The following is a 16,239-nucleotide window of genomic DNA, read 5'->3' as shown; positions in this document are numbered from 1 at the left end:
AGCCTTAGATGATGTTGGCTGAAAAAGGCTTATAATAAATGAACATATGTCCTTAAAGCATAATTTCGTTCAGTTCATTTCAGGCATCAGAAAAGGAGGACAGAAAAGGGATCCTATATGCTATTTCATCAAGCAGTATTTGATAGATAAGATCAATAAATAGATTTGTTGCAAGGAGGCCATGAAGAATCTACCTTCAAAGAGAGATAACCACTTACTGGGTCCTTAAAAGTTTCATCAAGGTGCTGTACTGCATAATAGATCAGTTTCTTTTCCATACAGGATCTTTGCACATAACGGCGGATGTTCTGTGGATTGAAAGCAGATGTTACAACATGATAATATAAAATAATGTACAAAAATCATAAATGATTTGAGTGTTTCTTGTTCAAGAAAACAAGACACAAAATACACACAACCATCTCTGCTGCAGGCAACCAATCCAGCCTTCAGGTCAAATTAGCTGTTATAGTCAAAATGAGCTTCACATTTCGGTCTTGTGGTCCTAGTCATGGCAGAGACAGGGATTAATGCCACCCCATGCTGCAACCATCCTTGCAGTTGTTACTTGCCCCTGAAGGGAAGCTGCTGGTCAACAGCAACTTGGGGCAATGTTATATGTGGCAATTATATATATTGTCAGTTACACCTGAGAAAATGAAGAACAGAAGAGATTCCATATTTATCCAATATGTGACCTTTTAAATGATTACTGGACAATTATATAACTGTATCTAATAAACATATTATGTTTTGTAACTTGTGTTTTAAGAGTAAAATGTCATGTCCTTGGCTTAGAGTGGGGGTTTGAAATTTTGGCTTGAGAATTAATGTAAGAGATGCTGGGTCACCCTGACACAACAGAAACCTGCTAATGATCCATTGTGTTTAGATGGACATAACAGGAAGAGAAGCCATGAGAACAAGAGTAGTTTCCAAAGACAGGGAAACAGATGTTACGCAACAATAGTATGGGTGTGGCGTAGGGAGATAACGTAGTTGGATAGATTGTGAACCCAGGAAAGGGGCAGAGACTGTATATTTGAACCTGTATATAAACCCCAGTCCTCCTGGGGATAATGTCTTCTGCCATGAGCAGAATTCCCTTTTGCAAAAGCTTAATAATAAAGCTCTTCCATATTGTTCACTGTCTCCGACTGTATTCTGTGATATTATCACAGCCAAACAGCAGTGATAGAACTTCTAGAGGACAAGAGAGAGAAATTATCCATAACTTTCATCCTAGACTTCTGAAAATTCAGTTCCCTAAACTAACACTAGGTTTTACACCTCAGGGAATCAAAGAGGTGGGCTGCAATAGATTGAAACGTAAGAGATCACTTTCTTCCCAAGCAAAAGCAGCTGCTTGCCAGATAAACAAAACTTAGTTGATTCATGGTCATCAAATTGCGTGAGCATCAGAAAAAGAAGAAAGAGAAAGTAAGGACACACAGATTCCTTGCCAGAGGGATTATGGGTGATGGGCTAAGAATGAAGTGGAGACACTTTAATTTGGTGCCTATCCAATCCTCTCTTTGCTTTACCAATTCATTCATTGGGGACTATCTTAATTTCTTGCCATTCACTGTGAAGACCTTATTGCAGTCCCAGACCAATATTTAAGAGTAGACAATATTATAACACATGAAACATTATATATTCTGTATAACAGGACTTATACAGAAAGTAATAATGTAAAGGATGATCTTTGTAAACTACGATTTGTTAAAAAATCAGCAACCTTATTAGAAGTAACTAAATGTTATTTAGTTAACATTTGGGGTAGAAAGATCAGCTTCTGCTCAGAGGAGCAATTAAGATTTCTAATGATTGGTGTCATGAGTTCTATTGTTCATTTATTCTAAAGTGTAGCAGTGCATATGGAACAGATTCAACTTCTATATCTACCAATAAACATACTGTGATTTTCATAGAGGATATTATATATCTACCTGTTTTTGCTCTAATAGGCAATTTGTCAATTTGTAAGCTAATGCTGGGAAAGAAACAAAATAAAAGAAAGGATCCTGGGGTATAGCTTTCAAAATTGGTATTGGATAGCTTCTAACCTACTGTAGAAGCATCCTTATAAATACATAACTGAATGTCTTGAATGTAGTTTTTACTATGCTGACATGTATATTTAATAATTGCAAAGGATGCTTTGGGGGCTCATATGAAAAGGTTCTTTGCTTTATTGATCCAGCAAGTAGATGATTGAAAGTGGATGCCTAGGTATTTAAAAGCCATGATTTGTTCAATACCGTAGATCTATCATTAATCGTTCACTTAATTAAATGCTTGAAACACTGAAGAATATTAAAACCTTTGTTTTAGAGTAATTGATCTCAAAGTATTCCCTATGGCAATAGGAAGATAATGCTTTAAGGCATCTACATAAACCCACCTGGATTATGAAAGAATAGCTCTACTATTGACGCAGAGAGCAATGAATAAGAGTTGGTGGATAAAATTCTAACCATATTATTGTCTAATTTATATATTAATACATGGTTATAGCAAAGACTACATCTACTGCTACTGCTAGATGGATTCATAGTTGAATGACTGCATCCAGTGAGAACCTATTAGTGGCTTCCTTCAATTTATAGAAGGAAATATGGAGAGGAGTGCCACAGGGTCCAATCTTGTAGTGTTCAATATTTTTTATTAAAGACTTGGATGAGAAACTGACAGGACACAAAGTATGCAGATGGGAAAGATGATTAATATTTTAGATGAAAGAGTGAAGATGTTAATAGATCTAGACGGGCTTAAAGAGTGGGTTGAAATGAATAGGATTGAATTTAGTAGGGAGACATATAAGGTTCTGTATCCTGGTAAGAAAAATGAAAAGCACTATAGAGTGGAAGAAAATTTGATTAGCAATAGTATTTGTGCAAGTGACCTGGATGTCCCTGTTGAACACATATTAAATATGGTGCAGCTACTAAAAGGCAAATGCTACTTTGGGATTTATTAACAGTAGCACAGAGTCCAGATGATGGGAAGCAATTGTTTCACTCTATGGCACCTTGGTAAGTCTCCCTTCAGAAAGCTCTATCTAGTTCTGGGCCCCACAATTCAAAAAGGATAGTGACAAATCAAAATAAGTTTGGAGTATGACTGTCAAGATGGTGAATAGTCTGGAAACCAAACTCTATGAAGAACTAAAGGATTTGAGTACATTTCATCTATAGAAAAATATTTAAGGGAAGATAAGTCAGAAGGGTTATCACACAGATGAGAGCATGGTTGGACCTATTCTGTATTGCCCAGAGGGCTGGACCAGAACCAATGAATGAAAATTATAAGGTGCCAACTAGACATCAGGAGAAACTGATGGACTGTCAGCAGTGGAACAGGTTACCACATGAAGTGGCAAGTTCTCCTTTGTAAAAAAAAAAACTTCAAACAAAGGCTAGATAGTCATCTGTCAGGGAATGTCTATTGGGAACCTCCAAGGCCCCTTCCAACTCTATGATGCTATCACTAAAACTTTATTAATTTGTCAAAAGAAAACTGAGAAAAGATTTCAGATAAGAGAAATGCTGCTGGCTACCTCTCTGGCTGGAATAGCTACTTCTTTTCCCAGGTCTGCTTGGTATTCTTTCAACCTCTCCAGCATTTTTTCATCTGATGGATAGAACAGCAGGAAGGTAGCTGCACATTCAGCAGCAACAGTCCGATTTCCAACTAAAAGAAAGAAAGTGATCTTCATCGTCATGTTTGTTCCATCTGCCATTCTGGCAAAGCTTGACTCTAGAGTCTTAGATGAACTTCTCAGCTGTTCATTTCTTGCTTACCTCTGTCATAGGCAAATTGCAATAAATCAAAATGAGATGGGATGAAATCTTCCGTGGAAGACACCCTGCCTGGCTTGGTGGCAATATCAAGGACACACTGCTGCCTGCATTTCAAGACCTGGACATAATGAGCTGGAAAGTAGAGAGAAACACAAGGGCCTTTGGCATCACGACAAGAAACAGCTGGAACAAGTATTGCAAGATTCCTACATTTTCTGTGTTTCTTATTTCACCATTCAAGTAATGCATGTTAAATTAAAAATATGTAGTTTGAATGTGACATTTATTTCAAAATCTAACTCTTGTTGGCCTATCTATATTGTTTTGGCTTGTGTCAGTATGACAACTTATGCAGTGCTGATTGCCTATACAAGTTAAGTGCAGAATGCTATGTTGTTTATTATTATTATTTTAAAAGACTTAGGTGAGCAAAGATTGGAGAAAAATGGCCTCAATTTTAGCAGGCCAAGCAAGACTTCTATGTCATGCAAACTAGAAAAAGACAAGAAAGTGTGGATCAGAGATTGGAGACTGAAAAGATCCCCAAGGAAACATACCCAATGCCTGAAATAAGTCTGCATTAATATTACTATCAATCCTCTCATCGTTCCTATCACCCATCCCCTCCCATTTATAACTGTTTGGCTGTAACTTTGTTGCTTGTATCCTTATGATTTATATTGACTGTTTCCCAGTATGATTTGATTGCTTATTTGTACCCTATGACTATCATTAAGTGTTGTACCTTATGATTCTTGATGAATGTATCTTTTCTCTTTATGTACTGTACACTGAGAGCGTATGCACCAAGACAAATTTCTTGTGTGTCTAATCACACCTGGCCAATAAAGAATTCATTCATTCATTCATTCATTCATTCATTCATTCATTCAGTTAGAAGTTAGCTGGATATCACTTTTCAATTGTAGCATTTACAACCATGTTTTTCATCCAGTCAGACCAGAATTTTTGTATGAAAGGATTTTGTGCTGGGCTCTGATATTGACTAATAACCATCTCCTCATTTTCCCTAGGAGAGTGGAGTCCTTTTTTATTATTGTTATTGGTACAAATTAGAAAATCTTCCAAATTTACTGCATTTTATTCTGAGATCTTTTATTTGATTTCCTCATCTCAAAATGCCTTTTAAAATCCTGATAGCCTGGAGCCATACATTCATTTGAATGTATGCCTCCCTTCTCATTGGCCCCTTTTAAAACTGAAAGAATTTCTAATTTGTAAGATTGTTCAGGGATGCAACATTTGGAGGATGAAGGAAACTAGTAATGAGATGTTCTGGCAGTCTTACAAATCTAATCAAGCTATCAATCCTTCCTGATATTTCTGAACTTTTGGGGGTGGGAGAGATTGGCACATTAAATATTGAGAACATGGTCATAGACATCCCTGTAAATTTCAGCACAGACTCCCAATTTTTCAATGTTTTTTTTTTAAAGTAGCCAATAACTTAATTTTCTCCCATATCTGATTCCAAATTTCAGGATTCTCCCCTTCCCTATTTTTTTTGCAAAAGCTATTATAACTATTGTGAGAACATGAAAAAATGGCAATTGTATCTCTACAGGGACACTCTTTCTAATCAGTTTTAATACGTCCACAACAAGATCCATTGCTACCCTTAATATTTACTCATTCAAACGATTTCTTCTAAAAAGTAACTGTAAAATTTCACTGATTAAGAGCTATACCTCATCTAAATGCTTCTAATTTTTTTAAAAAACACCTTTTTCATTGATCTCCCATGTCATGCTCACGTATGCTGTGTTATGCAGTGAATCATTTTCCTCACTAAGATAAACAGGCTACAGGATTTCCTCAGTGAAGTATTTTACATCACCTCAAAGCTTCATACAGTAGTTCCAATACTCAGTTCTCTTTGGTTATTCCTGAAAAGAAAGCCTCGGAAGCTTTGTTGCTTTGCAAAACAGCTTCAAAAGGATATTTTGCTCAATCTTTTGTCAAAGCGACATATTCCTTTGAAGATCTGCAAATCTCCTTTTAAAAAGGCTGTTTCTTTCAGACAGTGCCTTATGGTTTTCATGTACTCGCCAACTCACACAATTCATCATATTTTACTAAACCTTTGATGATACCCGCAATGCTTTCATAGAGGCCTAGTTGTGTCTCATCCTTGTTGTCCTCATCTTCGCGAGGCCCTTCACAAAGAGCTCTGCAATTCTCCAGCGCCAGCAGTCCCTCCCTGAGCGATTCTTCTAGTTTTGCTGCTGCCTGCTGGTAGTTATCCATACCATAATGCTGCATCCCAGCTTCATAAGCTACCTGTAGAGTCAGAGAGAACCAAGCCATCTTTTGTTAAAGCCTAGGGATTGTTCAGGAGGTGACTACAGTACCCAGAGAAGAGTACAATTATGTATTCAAGAGTACAAGTAGTCCTCAACTTACAACCAATCCTTTAGCGATCATTTGAAGTTACCGCAGCATTGAAAAAACGACTTACAACTGATCCTTGCCCTTATGACCTTTGAAGTATCCCCACACTCATGACTGTTCTGTTTTGCCTACTGCTGTGGTGGTTCAGCAGAACATACTGTATTATCTCCAAAAATTTTCAGATCATTTTCAAAAAAATTTGGGGGGGATTTCCCTTATAAGCATTTGCTTAATTTAAATCCTGCTCTATAATTACAACAATAATTTAAAACACATTTTAAAAGTTTTTTAAAAGAGAAAAATCGGATACAAACAAAAACATCACTTCTAGAGATCGATAACCATTCAACATAAAAAAGCAGTTTCTTTTTTTACAAAAAACAGTTGTATGATTTCTGTTAAATAATTGTTCCATTTGTGACTATTGCAGAAGTATAATAATAATAGTTTAAAGAAGGTTAAGGCAAATTTTCAATTTTTAAAAAAGGAGACCACAATGAAGCCTACTGGAAAGAAACAAGTAGTAACAATATAGCACATTTAAACCTTGCTTTACATATCAGCAATTTTTCCTAATTTCTATTGTTCTGCTTATTTAAATTTACAGAGGAAATGTTATGCTGCAGTTCTGTTCTGAGAAATTGCAGAAAAAAATATGAGAAAAACACAAGAGGACAATGTTTTCTTACCCCTTAGAAAGCAAGGACTAACCAGCACAATTACCTAGGAGAGTCAACATATGCTTAGGCCTTTAGAATCATGACTCCCAATCTCTACACAGCAACCCTTCTGATCTGTTCTATAACATCCAGTTTTCCAAAAATATCTCACCCAATGTGGTTGAGCCTCCAGATCCCGAAAGCTTTCAGATTTTACCCCTGCCATACGCTGGTATTTCTCCATATCCTCACGCATTTGTAGATGCCGTGGATTGGCTACAAAGAATGTGTGAGCCGAAGAGACAGCTTCATCCAGTTTTTTTAACTGTAGAAAATGGAAAATAAAATCATTTTTGATTGAATGAAGAACACAAGGGAATCATCTCAGTTTGGGAGCAGGGACGTTAATAAGGAATACAGTAACCCCTCTGGTTGGATCCATTTATTCCTGGATAGCACTATTGACTAAAATATCTGTGAAATAATGTTTATTATATCATAATTGTATCATAATTGTATCATAATTCACATGCTAATTGTAATTAGCAGACACACAGACATACAGGCACACACGCACACACACACACATGAAACTATAATATACCATCTCATTTGATTTTTAAAATCCTTATTCTGTGTAGTCAGTCTGCAGGAAACCTCATCCCACATGCATTGACAGCTATGTGACATCTGGGTTGAATTCACATCAACACTTTAACACTTTTCTGACAAGTACAGCTGGCAGTTTTATTTATTTTATTAGAATTATAAAGCCTAATCATCATAGCCACTCTCACTTAGGGTGAGAAAAATGCTCTTTTAAAAACTAGATGGAGAACTCTAAGGAAACAGAGGAATAAGGAGTCACCTCAAACTTGAGAAATGGAGAGGAGTCTTCTCAGCTACCGATTAAAAAAATAAACTAGCTACAAAAAGCTCAACAATAACAACAACCACAACCACAATTAAATAAACCAAGTTGAGGACTATTATTCTGGAAATCAGGTTATTTAAATAGAAACAGCTACAATCTGGACAGTGTTACATTTACAATCATATTTTTACATTCTATGTGTTTAAATTATCTTTCTTCTTTTTTTCTTCCTTTTAATTTGTCAAAAAAAACCCCACCCCAACACTGTTGGAAGCCCTCTCAGTCTTAGATAGCGATGGATGCCAACTGATCCTTCCCAACCCCTGGAAGGAAGGAAGGTCTAATAAACTTCAAGGGCAAGGCAAAAAAATGAAGTTATGATGTGTAAACCCAAAGTGAAAAGGAATTCAAGATCTCCAACCTTTCACCCTGTAGGATCAGCTTTGCTAACATGGTCCCCAACTAGAATGCCAACAGCAGGTCAGCTGGAGACATTTTACAGATTGAGGAATATCGTGTTTTCTCACAAATTAACATCATTACACCACCCAACTATTTTGTCATCACAGACTAAACAAAAAAGCACTATAAATATAACATCAGTAGCAACAGCAATGCTAAACCAACATTTTTTTGCTCATTCGTTGGCTATCAAATTATTGTTCATTCCACATTATCTCACAAACTCTAAATTAGGGTCCTGTGAGATTAATTATTTTGTTTTGAAATGGCCAGCAACCAGTGCTTTTTAAAAGGCAGCCCAAGCCCAACATTTACATGACGAATGTATCTTTTCTTTATGTACACTGAGAGCATATGCATCAAGAGAAATTCCTTGGGTGTCTAATCACACTTGGCCAATAAAGCATTCATTCATTCATTCATTCAAAATCAATAGATGGATCAACATTTCATGCAAGACAGCAGTACAAAATAATTAAAATCTGATGTCAGGAGTTTGCTCAAGTTTTTTCAAAGGAACTCAGTGACCGGACTACTGGTTTCAATGAAAAAAGAAAAAGCAACAAAAATACAGATGCGGTGAAAATAAAGTTGCGTGGGAGGGCTGAGATTAATGTCTCCCCCCCTCATCTCTCTCGAGTCTTCAACAGAGGTTACTTATACCCAACAGACGACTTCAGTACTTTAAACCTGTCCCTCACAACCCATCTCTAAGAATGCATCGAAGAACAGAAACACAATATTAATGCAAAGAATGTATTTAAAAACTGGGTGGATAAGAGACTAGTTGAAATTCAAAGCCACGGGAGTCTGTCTCTGCAGGAAAATTTTAAGAGCTTCCTGGAGTTTAGGAAGGTATTCGATGCATGCTAATACGCTAGTGAGGGTTGGACGGTTTGGGGGTAACTGTTGCGCTGCTCTTCTCGCGGGCGTGGAAGAGGGTGGCCGAGGACGGGCAGCCACATCAGCAGCTGCAGTATACAGAGAGTCCCGCCCTCTCCGCCGCTCACCTTGAAGTAGGCAACTTGTAAGTAATTGTAGGGCTCCCTCTCTTCAAAGTCCCGTTGTATGACGCGGCTGGCTCGGTAGCGGGACGGCTGCCCGCCCAGCCTCCGTCCCAGACATTCCTCCAGGCATTCTGCTCGCTGCAGCACCCGGTCAAAGAAACTGGTCTCCCACGGCTGCAAAGGCGACTGGCTCCCAAAACAGGCTTCTCTCTGGCATCCGCTTCGGCACTTTCGGCGCGCCTCCTGCAGCTGCGAATAGCTGTGGAGAGAGCGCTGGAGCAGCTCGGAGGCCCGAGGCCAGTCCTGGCCGAAGTAAGCCAGCACCCCGTCAGCGTAGAGCGAGTCGAAAGGGGCTACGTGGCTCGACCCTGAAGAGAAGCAGCCGCAGCTTCCAGCGAAGAGGAGGAGGAGAGAGAAGGAGAGCATGGCCGAGGCAAAGAAGGGACGCCGCGGGATTCGCGGGAATGAAATCCAGAAGAAAAGCTGCCAACGTAGCTGGAAGGAAGGGGGCGGGCGGAGATAGAGAGACAGACGGAGAGATGCCTCGGCTGCTTTCCGCTCTTCTGCTTGGCTGGGATGGAAAGGGGGCCTGCTGGAAGGCAAGGAGGAGGCGGAGACCCAAAGAGGAGGAAAGAAAAGGTACGGTACTGGAGAGCGGCCCATGGCTGGAAAGTCCTCCTGAAGCGGAGGGGTTGGCGAAGGAGCGAGATAGCCCTGGCATTCTGGGTTCCAGTCATTGGGCGAGGGAGGAGAATCTCTCCGAAGGCAGGTAAGGAGGGACTGGATGGACGCTTAAGCAGACGTCTCCCACCTCAGAACACAATAGAGGCTCCGGCCTTTGAAGTACTGCATATCCATAAATGCTCTCTTTAAACTAGAGGTCCCCAAACTTGGCAACTTTAAGACTTGTGGACTTCAACTCCCAGAATTCTTCCTCCAGTTATGTTAGCTCAGGAATTCTGGGAGTTGAAGTCCACAAGTCTTAAACTTGCCAAGTTTGGGGACCCCTATTTAAACGGATGTTCGCCTTTGTTTGCAGATAAAACGCATGTATGGTTTATGACTTGTATTTTGCTACAGATGCTTTGGCCTGTGTGAGCTGAAAAGGCCTTTAATGAGTAGCTATAAAGGTGAAAAAAGGGCTTGAGGTGAATTCCCACCTCCCCAATCTTTGTATTATAACAGGTGATTCAACTGAGACTGCTGTGGAAGATGCCCATCAGTTATTTTAGAAATGATGGTATCACAGCAGGTGGCAGCATCTGGTTGACCCTGGCTGGACAGGGATGCAAACCTGCAGGAAATCCCAACTGCAGTACTGTGCATTTGACCTCTTTTCTTTTTTGTTTTACCATTTGCACACTTCTTAAAAACTCAGTCCTGCTATGCCCAATTTACTTTTGCATTTCTCTTAACCCACTCACTTCTATACTATATAACAGAGCAGACCTACACATCTTGGACATACACTGTTTCATCTCCTACCCTCAAAACGACACTATAGAGCACTGCATATGAGAACTAGACACAAGGACAGTTTTTCCCTCGAATGCCATCACTCTGCTAAACAAATAATTCCTTCAACACTGTCCAACTATTTACTAAGTCTGCACTACTATTACTATTAACCTTCTCATCACTCCTTATCACCCATCCCCTCCCACTTGGGCCTGTATGACTAACTTTGTCACTTGTATCCTAACATTTTATATTAACTGTTTCCTAGTATGATTTGATTGCTTATTGTACCATAGGACTATCACTAAGTGTTGTACCTTATGATTCTTGATGAATGTATTTTTTCTTTTATGTATAGTGAGAGTATTTGCACCAAGACAAATTACTTGTGTGTCCAATCACATTTGGCCAATTAAGAATTCTATCTATTTTATCTATCATCTATCTATCTATCTATCTATCTATCTATCTATCTATCTATCTATCTATCTATCTATCTATCTATCTATCTAATCTATCATCTATCTAATCTATTTATCTGTCATTTATCTATCTATCTATCTATCTATCTATCTATCTATCTATCTATCTATCATCTATCTATCTATCTATCTATCTATCTATCTATCTATCTATCTATCTATCTATCTATCTATCTATTATATCTAATCTGTTCAGAAAAAGGCCCATTTGTGACTTCCAAGGAAGAAATGACAGTCTGAAGATGGCTCTGCAAAAAGTGGAGCCAACAACCACAGCAGAATGAAGAACTGGTGAGTACACTGGCTCTTTGATATTTCTTCTTCAAAGAGAGAACTTGAGATCACCCACAAGTGCTCCAGACAACTGCTCCCCTCAAAGAGACCAAGACAGCATGTCTGGTGGGTTGAGAGCTCTGGAAAACAAGAAAAGAGTCATCTTGCTCAAGCCATAGTTGGCAGCTTTGCAAGGACACTACGATTACATACTACCTTTCTAATCACTTTCAGAAATTGTTTAATTGCTTTTTAGCTATTAGGAACCTTTGGATCAAACAGATTTTACACATCAAATCAGTTTTCCTAAAATCCTTAGCAAAAGAAGTTTTAACTAGAAGTTCAAGAATTATATAAAATGGGGAAGGGGAATAACCAGCAGAAGGTGAATAAAATTTAATTTTAGAAAGTTACAAATAAACTAAGTGGACTAAGCACAAATGAAGCAAGATTTTAGAATTAATTATAAAGAATCCTTCTCATAGGAAAATGCTTTTGTTTTTATTTTATTTTTCAAAATTGAATTTTCAGGATAAGTAAGACTTTAAAGATTGGATATTAGAGGGAACTAACAATTACAATTAAAGGAGAAATCTCAAATGCAACTTTACAGAATGAAGCAAAATTAACATTGGACACACCAACACATATTTTTGAATCATGGATGCAGAAGTTAATTTTAAGAATGTCTGTCATAGACAGACTTTGTTTAATAAGATGTTAGGAAAGGTTTTACTTGACAAGACTGATCTGAAAGTGGATTTAAAAATGACAGGCTACAAGAATGATATGGAAAAAATCTTACACTGGACATACAAAAGAACAACTGATGGTCTTAATTTGTTATTTGTATATCCATTTTAAAAATTTTAGAGAAATCCTGGATGTTTTTCCTATGGATTTTACAAAAGAGGTTTGTTAAAGTTTTAAAGAACTTTGTGAGAAGGGACAAAGAAAAAATATAAAATCAAGTTCCATGACATCATTCAAAGGGATTAAAGATCAAGATCATTAGAAGTGAAAGGAAGGAATAAGAATCAAACAGCTGTCTTCTGGGATGTTTTATGAGTTCCCGGTCTAGTCTACTAGCACTTCCTAGTAATTTCTAATTACTAACTAGATCCAACTCTGTTTAAGCTTTTGGGGGATATCAGTCAAAATTGGGTAGTTGCTACCATCTGCTAAAACAGAGGTGGATCACGGATATATGTTCCCCCATTACCACAAGATAGGAGTGAACAAAGCATGATCAATGTCCCCAAATGGTTGTTCTTAGGTAGTACCAGTCAAAAGGCACCATGCCACTATTCCATCTTTCTTTCCTTAATGCATTTTCTTTGGTTAAAAAAAATAGTTGTAGGAAATGTGGAAAACTGATTGATGGAAAATAATATCTTCACCTTCATAAAATTCTAACTGCACACTAAAAGCATCATCTGGAAATACTTCAACTGTGAATACAGCACTAGACAAATCCCTTCTTCTCTTTCCCCTGAATTAACTACTACCATCTGGGGATAGATCTGACATAAAAATAAACTTTGAATATATGAACTCAGACAAGTTCAGCTGATTATAGATAGTATCTTTCTTCCGGTTTTTGGCACTAGCTCTGCTCACATTTGCATCTGTGGTGGAATAATGATAAAAGATAGCTGTCAAAGATCTAATGAAATCCCGCTTTCATCGGTCTCTGTTGATGGTGACCGTCCATTTCTTTCTTGAACATTTTTATGTCTCCCATTAGCCCTCCTCATGTGTAATGTATGGATGATAAAGCTTTCCAAGAGATATTATGTGTGAGCTACTGGCCTCTAAAAGTCAACAATGACTTGATGACCCATAATCAATCAACACTGGAATGCGTGATAAACACTTTCATGATCACTGCAAGTGATTCCTCTTCTCACATTTAATGCACTTCATTGGTAGGTAAGGTTAGCTGAGGGTGATTCTTCTCTTATATACCTTTGTGGTGTGTCCTGTAGTTTTTAGGGCCACTAATTTCCAGCTAAGTACATATCTGTTTGTAGCCTGAATCACTTTAATAGCACAAAAACATGATTAACACTAAAACAAAAACCAGACACATGTGACATTCCATACATATATGGAATATACCTTCCATATATATATATATATTCCTTCTCACCACACCCAATTTTTTTTCTCATAATGAGTGGAGCTAAGAAAGGTGTGAAATGGATAGTGCTAACAACGCCACCTAAGATAGAGAGCAGGCAAAGAGTGCCCTCAGTTAACTAGGGTGGTCTGGACTCAAACTGTCCACTGAGAGCAGGATGCCATTCTGCTCTCCAGCCGTGATGTTTTTCTACCCTCTCACTACTATTCTCCCCTCCATATCAGGTTCCCTTATGGCATAATTCCTCTCCTCTTGGAGTATCAAGAAAAAACATGGGAGCCTAAATTTTTAGTTCTGAGATTTCCTTAAAAATCCACAGCAGAGCTATTGCCTTTGGTGCCATTGTGTAGGCTGACTTCCTGCAAGGATTGTGCCCCATGAGTTGCCATGGTTCATTTGCCAGGCGCCTGTTCTCCAGCACAGAGGTATAGGTTTTCGCCATCAGTCAGTGAACACTGTTGGTGTTGACCTTCTAGTTCGGCACCATTTAGGGAATGGTGCCTCTCACGCTGTACTGTGAATGGGAGGCGTGAGTGGCGTGGAGTGCTGTGAGGGGAGGGCACCGGTGTTTCATCAATAAAGGTCGTAATCTCATCACGGAAGAAGCAAGCACTGGAGCCAGGGCCCCGAGCCATTCCGGCTTCTAGAAACTGCCGAAGCGTACTAAACTCATCCTCAGGGTAACGTCGACGGGGATGGTAGCTACGGAACTCTGGAGGCAGAAAACTGGAGGGTCCTCCATGTTTGTGTGGAGCAACCACCCGAATGTCATCAGATGAGGACCACTTGTGAAGGAAGGAAGGAGTCGAACGATGGGAGGAAAAGATATTGGTTTCATCGTGAGACATCCTCCGGGAGATAGGAACCTGAAAGGAAAGTCAGTGGAGAAACAGCAGCTGAAGAATATAGATTGTTCTCCATTGATAGAAATGTCCAATAGCGTAAACATTTTAGGAGTCTAAATGAAAGAAAGAAATCTGAGCCAGTTAGCACATTCCTCTCTTCTCTTTATATAACAAGTCCCAGATGATTCACATGTCATAAGGGATACATGGTAAAGTGTTTCAAGTAATTAAATTTGAACTGTCTTTAAACAAATGTTAACACTACGAAACTTAAAAGATTCTCAAGAATTTGTTAATCGCGCCAATGCCTTCCCATTAATGGGCTAGAATGCCTGATGCAAGGATCAGGTTTACTTTTTCCTATACAGAATAGACTGCTAGGATATCTGTTTTCTCAGCATGCAAAAGCCATCTCAAGATGCGGAAGATCAGAGAAGGCTCCTGTCAGATATATTTGCTTTGAAATGTATGGTTATTTGAATTTTCTAATTATTCTTTGTTAATGTGACTGTACCAAGTAGCAACCTCCGCTCATAATGCTATTTTACAAAAAATATAATTCCCTTCCTCTTTCTTTCTTTCTTTCTTTCTTTCTTTCTTTCTTTCTTTCTTTCTTTCTTTCTTTCTTTCTTTCTTCTTTTTCTTTCTTTCTTTCTCTCTCTCTCTCTCTCTCTCTCTCTTTTATTTTATTTTATTTTATTTTTTACTATACATGCTTTCTAATACTATATATTTGTGGAAATGGGGGAAAGTACCTTGTTGTACCACCATTCTTTAAGGGTGTTTTTATTCAAGGGCTTCATTTTGCAATTTGTAGTCTCAAGGAATTTTAGAAAAGTCCAGATGGGGTCCTTCGGTGTTTTCCCAGATACCCCATTTCTCGGCATATAATTCAATTATAAAAGGAAAGTTGGAATAGCCACCATAGCCACATTACTCTGGAATGTTAATCTTTCAATATGTTCAATAATTAGAGGAGCAGATCCCTAGTTCAACTCAGCTCTACATTTTTAAGTAGAGCGAATAAAGCTTCTACCATATCTCCCTGCAGTGCTACATCAACCTCCAAATTGTTTTTCTCCCATGATGTTCCCTAAACACACAAACATGAATTATTGCATATAGTTCAGCTGCTTGGAGGAAAATTCTGCCATATTCCTACAAGAGATGTAGAAACAGATGGGATGGTGTGTGGATTACACACTATGAATTTAAAAAAATAAACGCTCTATATTTAAATGTCCCCCTCCAGACGATCATGAAAAAACAGCCATAATTATCACATAGGAGTTTGGCATCAAACTGGGAATACTCTTTGTTTGGTTTGTTACTAATGCCCCCTTATGAAAACAACTAGGTTAGAAAACAGGTCAACTATGTACATTCATCAAACTAATAAGTTTAAATGCCTCTATATTCTCAGAAATAATAAAGACTCATTTAGCTTTTAGCATGTCTCTAATTATGAAGTAGACTACAGAATAAGAGTTGGAAGGGACCTCGGAGATCATCCAGTCCAACCTCCTGCTCAAGCAGGAGACCCTATACCATTCCAGACAAATGGCTATCCATTGTCTTCCTAAAAAGCCTCCAGTAAATTGTAGAATCAAAAGCAGAATCCAGTTTTGGAGTTAAGAAACATGCTGCGTATTTTGAAGTTCTACGTAGAAAAGATCTTCAGTTCAAATCTAATTAGCCATAACATCTATTAAGTGTCTTTGGGCAAGTCTCTCAATCCAATTTACCATATTACCTTACCCTATTTATAAAGAACAGGAGATAAACTTGTCCCCAAATACAATGGACAGTGAGTTGTTG

The 16,239-nt window shown here is 38.3% G+C and overlaps 2 protein-coding genes across 4 annotated transcripts in view; both read right to left on the bottom strand.

Annotated features, from left to right (window-relative positions):
• The window catches only part of P3H3 (prolyl 3-hydroxylase 3), a 30,257-nt gene extending 20,212 nt beyond the window's left edge, over positions 1 to 10,045 (bottom strand). For 2 of the 3 annotated variants that reach the window (XR_015747250.1, XM_087954024.1), the window contains exons 1-6: positions 9,224 to 10,045; positions 7,050 to 7,202; positions 5,909 to 6,107; positions 3,807 to 3,938; positions 3,563 to 3,696; positions 219 to 308 (exon numbers count right to left, since the gene is read on the bottom strand). Coding sequence is in view for 2 of the 3 variants with exons in the window: in XM_087954024.1 (XP_087810150.1) it covers positions 219 to 308; positions 3,563 to 3,696; positions 3,807 to 3,938; positions 5,909 to 6,107; positions 7,050 to 7,202; positions 9,224 to 9,883 (1,368 nt within the window). In the remaining variant the exon portion in view is untranslated. The remainder of the gene's footprint in view (positions 1 to 218; positions 309 to 3,562; positions 3,697 to 3,806; positions 3,939 to 5,908; positions 6,108 to 7,049; positions 7,203 to 9,223) is intronic. The other variant, XM_026686244.2, reaches the window with a different exon arrangement.
• A 3,481-nt stretch (positions 10,046 to 13,526) lies between these two features.
• The window catches only part of GPR162 (G protein-coupled receptor 162), a 10,813-nt gene continuing 8,100 nt past the window's right edge, over positions 13,527 to 16,239 (bottom strand). The window contains exon 4 of the mRNA XM_026686245.2: positions 13,527 to 14,442. Within this exon, the coding sequence (XP_026542030.1) occupies positions 13,969 to 14,442 (474 nt within the window). The 3' untranslated portion in view covers positions 13,527 to 13,968. The remainder of the gene's footprint in view (positions 14,443 to 16,239) is intronic.

The sequence above is a fragment of the Notechis scutatus genome, chromosome 2, assembly GCF_049901735.1.
Source record: "Notechis scutatus isolate UNSWTSFEM ecotype Mainland chromosome 2, rNotScu1.2, whole genome shotgun sequence".
NCBI lineage: Eukaryota > Metazoa > Chordata > Lepidosauria > Squamata > Elapidae > Notechis > Notechis scutatus.
Note: the sequence above shows the minus strand (reverse complement) of the source record. Positions and strands in the feature narration are given on the sequence as shown.